Here is a 9,196-nt window from a genome sequence, read left to right as displayed (position 1 = left end):
GAACAATATTTACTTTTCAACCTGTTTGCTAGTCCGACGTCGGCCTCGTGGGCGATGGACCTACGTGCTCCTCTGAGCGCTCATACACGGTCCCGGCGGAAGTCGGTCACCGTCGGAAGTCGATGAAAAACATGCCATGGAAAGCGTGGGCACGAGACGTGTGGGTGTTCGAAGGTGGGGACGAAAAAACGATTCGTTCGCCCTCGCTCGAACCAACGAACGTCCATTTGCTCAATTGTCTCAATAAATTTGTGATGATGTAGGCGGAAGTCGCTGCACTCATATTACGGTCGGTGTACACGTGGGCTGGAGTGGTATCGCTTTAAATTCCGTCACCCCGGTCCTTGACGAGGGTGGAAGCACAACATGGATCAATAATTATTATGTCAGCGCATCCCACTGGCCTGGAGGAAATGCAATGACATCGTTTTCCAACAAAATGTGGTGAAAAGTTCTGTACCACGCCACATGATGGGACCGCTTGAACTGTGAGCTGAATTGTCTTACAATGTGCGAGCATAAAAAATGTAATATGTTTGTTGTTGGTTTTGCAAAATAAATTGAATTTCAAGCCCTCTTTCCTGTCGCCGCATCGGAAATGGCGTGGAAAGGCACGCCTTTGTGTCCTGCCAATCTTTCGCGAACCCTTCCGGTGCAGAGAACCTGTCCCGACGGTAATTCCCTCATCAATCTTCCTCCGTCGGCACATCTCATTTATCATCGCATCGCATCGCGGACAGAGCAGACACTCGCACGTCGCCGCGGTCCGGAAGGAGTACTTTTCCACGGTCACGCAAAATCCATTCCGGGGTGTTTCGATGAAGCGCAAAAAGGACCCCTTTGGCGGACGCAAGTTGTCACGGCGGTCGCCCAGTGACTAGTCGGTGCTACTAGTTTCTAGGTTAATGAGTAATAATTTATAACCTAATTCAATTTGTTTCCGATCCCGGCCGGCACCGCTCGGATGTCGCGGAACACCCGGCTTGAAAGGGAAGTACTGCACCCGAAAGTGGGAGAGCAACCGCATCCGAAGGGACCCGGTTGCCCGATGTGAAATCCGGAAGGTGGCAGTAATTAAATGCAATTATTATCCTTAATTTCAAATCACTCGGCAACCGGGACGCTGCACTTTGCCCTAACGGGCTGAACGACCATGCGACCGGGGTCGAGGAGCAGGGTAAACGACTAATCAATTCGAGCTACCAGTCTGGCCGCGTGCAGTGCGTTTCAGAAGATCACAATTGACCTCCAGCTGACTCATATCCGTCAACGAGTGTCCTTCCACGCGCAGATGCACGTTGTAAGTCGCTGAACCCGTCCATCGTACGTAATGGGATTGTGCTTCACATTCCGGATGGCTTTTTCGTCATATGCTCCTTGGATCGCATCAGATCGGACTAAAGTTGCAGGCTCGATAAGGGGCCACGTAATGCATGTGCTTATGGATTTTTAATGCATCAATTTCGGGACAATGTTGCTGCCGGTGGGTGAGCCATCACCTTCCCGGATAGGAATGACACAATCTACGCTGCGATGAATATTTAACCCCACAGGCAGCCCTGCGTTACAGCGGACTATCATTTGCATGCACCACAGGCACCTCTCGGCTCAGGACATGCACGGTCGCAGTAATGGATCGGGTTTTTGTCGCACCAACATTTCATGCCACTCGGGCACCGGGTGCAATTACGCCAGTCTGATGGAGGACACCGAAAGGACGAAACAAAAAAAAGGGGAGCAAGTAAATGAGAGAGAGAGAGAGAGAGAGAGAGAGAGAGAGAGAAATAGATAGAATGAGAGTGAGGAAAAATACACCGAGTATTCCACAATAATCGAAAACATAAAATCGCTTCATGGGTCGGTCCGGGTTTGCGTTGGTTTATGAAGCGATCGTGTGTTCTTCGAGTTTGTCACGGCGAGGGAGGACGTGGGTCGAGTGGCAATCAGCCGATCGGGGAAAAAGCCATGAATAAAACATTGTCCTCAATTTGAATACACTCTGTGCGCGGGGTTGGCCAATCGAAATTTGATTACTCGCGATGGTAGATAATTTAAGGCGCTCGTCCACGGCTCGATGGAATATTGGCGACTGTGTGTTTCAAGAGGTGGATGGAGTAGGGAATAGTGATGTGGGAAAATGGGGAAAGCATGCGCCGGACAGCGGGGAATATTAATCTTGAAGTACTGGCTAAGCTTACGGTTAGGGTGCTTTGCGGTTTCACGTATTAGGAGAAAGTCTCAGCTAAAGCATTATACTTTATGACTGGTTCGGCGACGTGGGTTATAGCAAATGAGAGAGTAATTTTCCACGACAACGGGACAAAAACCTTTTTCTGTTTTCGTTGTTCACTGTCACAATTCGTTTGATGGTGATTCCGTTCTCGTTCCCTGTGGAATCGTTGGCGATTGCTGTGAGGATTCTCTCGCTACGTCGGGGTGTTTTGTTACTCCCTCAAAAACCACCTTTTGAGTAGGGCCGTAAGGCTGGGTTTGTCTCGTCTGCTTAGACGCGGTAACCGACCGTATCTAATTAACATTTACCACACAAAACCCTCCCACTAGGGATGGGTTAGGGAAGACGAAACTAGGCCAACGGAGGGCCTTTTGTCGGGAGGAATTGGCACCGTGGTAAGCGTGAAAATGAATTTTCCACCAGAACAGCCACCATTTTTCCCATCGGCACGCCATTTCCGGCTCCGGCGACGAACGATGGCGCGCGCCATCTTGCCTGGTGGATCGCGTGAAAGTGTCTCTCAAGCGTACCACCCATCCTTTTCTCAGTTTCGTGTGTACCAGAATCAGTACCAAGCGTCATTAGATTCGCTTGCCGCGCACACCCCGTTGATAACGAATGCCGCGTTCTCCATTTCCCATTCTCATGCCGCCATCATTTGTCAGCCACCATGCGCCTCCATCGACGCCCGTGGGCTCTGAATAAGAGCCGAATTCTTAGTCATTTGAAATAATTTACATTTCTTTCTGAGCCTAACGCACCCGCGATGGCCTTGTTCTGCCTTTGGCTGTAAAATTGCGATATCGTTTCGCAGCCGCCTTCATTCGTCGGGACGACCTAAGCCGGCGAAATGTGGCGCTCTGCACGTTGTTTCATTGATCATTGTCTCTATCGTTCTCTCTTTCACTATCTCTCTCTTTCTCTATCTTTTACAGACGATGTCCAACGACGCACTGTGGGTGTCCGACGCCATGTTGGACTCACTCAGTATGCAACTTCGGGATGCCGAAGCTCGTCGAGCGGAAGCAGAACGTGCACACCAGGTAAGTTCGCACCGGTTCGCGGGTTCCGGGTGAATGCGGTATTTATTTTTCTCTCCCAGCTCGTACATTCAGATGGAATCACTTAATTACGAACGATAAATTTTGTCCCTCTGCTGTCCTCTAATACCCTGTGAGCTACGATTGCACAGTTTTATCTGGCTTTACCTTTCGCAGCGGAGCTTATTTCCGCGAGGTCGTAGCTTGTTGGGAACCGTCTTTGTATTGCCGTTTGCTAAATAGATGTTCTGTTTCATGTCTCGTTGCATTAAAAGTTCAACTGCGGTGAATTCAAACGAAAAAGTACGAAATATTGCATCCAAACTTTTGGGAGAAAAAATCCCGAAAACAAGGTTCAGTGCACTGAGTATAATGTAATCATTATAAAAATAAACTGTACCATACCAAAAATGCCATTGTGAGGTGAAGTCAAGTTGAGCGTAGCATAAAAATGATGCCAATTAAATGTGAGGACTCTCTGTGTTCTTCCATCGGTAGAAAGCGGAGCTTGTGCAAAGGATGGAAAACCATAAAACAAACACCCGCCGGTTAAACCAATCAAATTTATCGGGTTCAAAGGTAATCCCTCTGACCCGCCGGTCACCCAATGAGTAGCCTTTTGTAGCCGTTTTTATTTTCGAAACAATGTACATGCATTCAACCACCGTGTCTCGAAGCAAAGCCACCAGTAATCGAGCCGGCGACCGAAGGCGGACGTGGAAAATTAACATAGAAATCTCGTTAAGCTCCGCGCTCTGGAGTTTAATTGTGTACGATCCCGCTTTCCCGCTCGCAGGAGGGTGCCATGCTTTACGCTTGATCGAATATGGTTTGCATTAATTAAATCCGTTCGCCGTAGGTTTCCCCTTTTTTTCGTTGCCCGACCCAAAATAAAGCAGAAAAGCACCCACCAAAAACACACACCGACGAGCATTAAAAGATGGACGAACAAATGGAGCGGATCGTGATTCGGTACATTAGACTGAGCGCGGTATGGCAATCTGTTCAATTGTCAAGCTTTTGTATTACCACGACAAAATGACCCCCGGTGGCTTCACAATCACGCAAAAACGATCCGCAATAGCACTCGAAAGGTAAGGATTCGATTGAATGGTTGCCCAAAGTGCACGAGATGGGCGCTTAAATTGGCATCCCACTGGATGGCACATCTCGTCGGCTAATGCATCGGTTATTCTAGCCAAAAATATGCTCCAATTTTAATTTGATTGAATCCATCCGCTCCAGTATGTAGCCGCGTCTGGTCACATCCGTTTAAAAGCTTTTAATTAAATTTACGAACGAAGTCTGTTGCTCCTCGTCTTCGTTGTGGTCGCACCGATTCCAAAACCCCAGCACAGCATATGCCCGCACACTAATTATTATTACTGGGGGCCAGGTTCTGAGCTTGTTGGATGCGTGTGTTGCGGGGGGGGGGGGGGGGGGGGGTGGAGCAATGGGAGTGAATGGAGCGCCTCATTCGTCGCCTTTTTGCTACCTTTGGCTTCATATGCCACCTGCCCGAAATCGGCACACGTGCCAATTATTAAACCGTGTTGAATAAATTCGACCCCCCCAGTAGGGCCTACCGCGTGGATCCCTGGGTAGTCCCGGATCGAGTTCGGAGAAGGCTTTTAAAGTGCATTTGAGCCGAATGGCGAAATTGAAAGTTAATTATAACAAGTGTATGGGTCCGTTCAGAGCAACAAAAAGCGGGTTGAAAATGCTAGCCAAAAAAAAAAAACGAGCTCAAAATAAAACAAACTCTATCGCACGCATCGAGCGAGCGAGGTTTGGTTTTGGCCACGTACCAAACCGCAAAAACACCAGTGGGTGCCAAACATGGGAAGGGAGTTTGCATTAAATACAGTTTCCGAAGTGGTTGATTAAATGTAAATGTCGCCCACTCCACCCGTTGGTCCCGTTTGGTACACTTTTCCCATAATAAAAGCCCACACCATTGGCCGGACCATGCTTTCGAGCCCAGCGAGTGGAAGCAAGTAACAAAAAAAAATAATGTAAAGAACCCTTTGCCAGCCGGCGGAGGGCAGCAAGCTATAAATGATTTGTTTCAAAATCGCCCACATTCACGCTACAGCCGAAGCGGAACGCGCGCGTACCGAGCTTTAGTTAACAGATTGCTCACTAAAACCTTACGACTTTCGGCTTGGCTGCGTCCCGCCAGGTTTGCGTACGTGCCCGCGGCCTTCGGTACGAAAGTGACGTGAGTAATGTGGCAAAATTTATAACATTATTTCGCTTTTACTAATTATCACGTTTTGCCCGCTCGCTGGCGGTTCGATTTTTCTCGTTTTCCCAAGTGACAGCGTGAGCGATAATTCGCGTGTTTGCTCGTTTCCTATCCTCAGAGGCTCAAAGTCCAGGGAGAGAGCCCTTCGGGCGCTGATAAACGATAAAAAATAGCTCAACGGCACGCATTTCACGCGGTTGGGTTCACGGAAATTGCGTCATGTAACTCGCGGTTAACCGATGGCGCTGGATTTGGCGGAGGTCAATTCACACACGCCTCGCGACGCGACCGATGGTGCGAATGTGTACGCTTTATGCGCGTCATAAATACGCCCGATTTACGCCCCGTTAGATTCTAATCCGCTTCAGTCAGTGGGTGTGCTTGAAGTAGAGCGATAAATAGCTCGAAATGTACACCACCACCACCGAGTCAAGTGCTCGATAAATCTGCCACGAAGGACAGATAATTTGCGTGCACTCGAAAAAGGACTCCGACTCAGATGACTAGTGCCAACAACGCAATGGTGGCATGATTTTTAATCGCAATGTGCTTTATTTTCCAACCACTCATTGATAACGATGCTTTGAACACAGGCTTGCTCGTCGAAGCTCCCAGGAACTCTCAGGAAAATTCCACGTGACGCCTGTAATTGACTCGAACGCCCTTGCGCCAGATGCCTCCGTTTTGAAAGGCCGCCGGGCCTAAGATGCTTTGATCTGTTGGATCTGAGAGATCGGGCCGGTAAATTAGCCACCCGACCACGACTCACCCACATGAGCTGGGCAGGTCTTCGAGCGGCTACACATAAGGACACCGTCTTGCCATCATTTCTCCCACGAGACATAGCCTTCCTTGCCCAAAGTCGTCGTCCAATTAGTGGTCTCGGCTTAGCTGCGAGCGGTTTGGAGCGGATGAGCAAAAGTTTGCCAAATGTGAAACTGTGCCCACCCTGTGGCTGTGGAAAATTTCACCTTCCACGCGTGGTTGGATTGGGATTGGTGCGTCGAGGAGACTCCCTTCAGCTTCCTCACTCTCTTCTGGTTGTCTGCAACAAGCGAACGAGCTTGGAAGGTGTAATTCGGTGTTTCTAAGCGAACCGCCAGACACAATCGCCATTTTGCGCACATACAGTACGCCCCCTGAAAATTACACGCCACCTTTCCAACCGGCTACGGGCTTAAGCCGGAGCCTTCCTGTGGACCCTCTTTCCATGCCACCGCTTCACCCTTTCTGGCCCATTTTTCGGAGAACCCGTGCCGTAACGGGGCCCGCTTTCATGATCATAAAGATTTTAAACTCCAAACACCCGGATATGGGCCGCTTTTCGAGGTTGTGTGTGTGTATGCTTCTGACGGGTCGGTGCTTCACCGACCAAGGTCTGCCAACACACACATGCCCTCGCATGTGCCATCGTGGAGCCGCTCGCCGGGAAAGATGATGAGGGCTGATGGTTTATGCAAAAGCTTCCCGTTCTTTACCGTTTTTATGCCTTCCGCCTTCGCATGCCCGGCAGCGCAATGGCGCTCGGTGCTGGAACAAATTTTTGGAGAAAGCTCTGTACGCTCGTGTGCCGCCATGTGGCCATAATTTTGCTGCCGAATCTTTTCCCTACGAATGGTTCGCGAGCACTTGCGCTCGCTTGCCGGAACCGGCAGCTAGAGCCCGTTATGGTGCTGGGAAGGGAAGGTTGAATGAAAAAAAAACACGTCGCTCGAAGGGAGAATCCTTTCTGAAAGCGCGCCTGTTTGGTTAAACGTGAGTGTGTGTGTGTATGAGGTTTTCTCTCCAATAAATTCATAACACTGAAAACCCACAAACACCAACGATAGTTTCCCAACCCATATCTGGCTCAATCCTCTCGTTATTTTTATTAAAAGTTTTCTCCCCTTCCTTCTCATGCGAAAACACTGCGATTTTCATTTTCCTCTCAATGGATCCATTTTTCTGCTCCGCATATTACACGGAATAGTTTTCAGCCCCACTAATCTGTCTCTCGTTTTGGCTGCTTTCCCGCCCGAGCTGCTTGTTTTCTCTTTTCTTGACCTTGGTTTTGCGCCTAGCCCTGAGGCGCGCCGCACCGGCTGGTAGGGTTGGAATGGAAATTTGTCCGATTTGAAATTCATGGGTCGTATTTCGAGACAAGTAAATCCCCCCTGAACAAATACGTCCAACCCCCTAGCTACATGAACAACGAAGACGGTCTTGATCGATTTTATTATCCCGTCAAGCGGATAATGCTGCTTCAGGAGCTAGTCTGATTTTTAACAAAACGACACGAAGGGCTTATTGAACGCAAACAAAGATTGTGCTACACAACTGTGCAAGGGTTAGTGAGCGAGTGCAAGACAATATTCAAAACGGTGGAAAATAATCGGCTGACTTTCCTTAAAGAAAAATCCCGATGACACTCAACATAGTGTTCCGGAGTTCGGCTCATCAGACACAATACGCTACTACGTTACGGCAGTGGCGTTTTCCGCTACAATTATGCAAATCCTTCCTGCGCCACAGCGCAGTGCCGACGCAGACGGTGGCGTTGCAGCGGCATCGAAGCGTCGTCCAATTTCCGACTCACGATCAAGGCAATCACATCGACGTGTGCTCATGTTTTCGACGCCACCCTGTCCAAGTAAGGCACTCGCAGTCACTGGAAGGTCATTACAGCAGAGCGAAGAAACGGAAATTTTCCCACAGACAGCCCGACAGCCAGACAGACAGCCGCGTTACGTAAGAGCGAAATTGTCCGGCTTGCCCCGGCCACCGAACCTCCGTAGGGTTTCGGCCCACCGACACGCACCCTGTCGCTCATGTCAATCTCCGTTTGCGGTGAAGCTTTCCGGCGTCCTTTAGCTCTGCAAACCCCCAGCACATGGGATGGCGTCGATTGGCGGCACTGAGCGGCCGTTTCGCGTGTACGAAGCAAAAACTCGACGAGCCCAATCAGCCGTCCGGTGGATAAGTCTTGTGGGGGCCACTTGGCGTTCGTTTCAGTAAATCATAATTCAGCTCTCTAATCATGACAAGACAATTGAAAGAATGGTTACCAGCTGGAAAGCCATTACGGGACCGATCGATTGCTGTGGCAGGGTCGCTCCGGTTTGATGCCCATATTTTTAGACTTCAAAGCACCCGTGACGGCTGAGCGAGCGGACTGTTGTGCTTGTAGCGTATTGAAAGGACCCGAGCGGATACGCTGAGCTATTGGTTTATTTTGCTTTTTTTTGTCCGTAAATACTCCCCACACCGTACAGCAGGAACGCAGACCGTTGGAGAGAAGAAATACGTGGAACTTCTATTATTTATGAGACGTCGGTCGTAACTCATAACTCCAACCCAACCAGTCCCGTTTGCTTTGGTGTATGTTCACGCGTAGAAAAAACTGCCCAGTCAGCGCGCTTGCCCACCGGGCGGGTTCTCTTGCGCCTGACGAGTCCTCACCCAGTGTCAAGCAAACAAAGCGCGTTCCACCAACCCGTGGCCATCTTGGTTCCGGAGAGCGCCAGTTTCCACTTTGACAGAAAATTGACCCGACCAGGCTCCGTAACCGCTGGCGATAGAAAAATGGGCCGTTGCCATGGGGGAAATCATTGAGCCCTCGTTCACCTGCCGGGGTGGTTCTCGGGAGCAAACTCACACAAAAATAATCACAAAGGATCGTGGTGCCGGCGCGTGCCA

The 9,196-nt window shown here is 49.7% G+C and overlaps 1 protein-coding gene across 1 annotated transcript in view; it reads left to right on the top strand.

Moving 5' to 3' along the window:
* The first annotated feature begins 3,171 nt into the window (after positions 1 to 3,171).
* Positions 3,172 to 9,196, top strand: part of LOC128721253 (uncharacterized) — a 52,005-nt gene continuing 45,980 nt past the window's right edge. The window contains exon 1 of the mRNA XM_053814988.1: positions 3,172 to 3,276. Coding sequence (XP_053670963.1) covers positions 3,172 to 3,276 — 105 coding nt within the window. The remainder of the gene's footprint in view (positions 3,277 to 9,196) is intronic.

This window comes from Anopheles nili, chromosome 2 (assembly GCF_943737925.1).
Source record: "Anopheles nili chromosome 2, idAnoNiliSN_F5_01, whole genome shotgun sequence".
Taxonomy (NCBI): domain Eukaryota; kingdom Metazoa; phylum Arthropoda; class Insecta; order Diptera; family Culicidae; genus Anopheles; species Anopheles nili.
The sequence above is the reverse complement of the archived record's forward strand: the minus strand, read 5'-3'. Positions and strand labels throughout refer to the sequence as shown.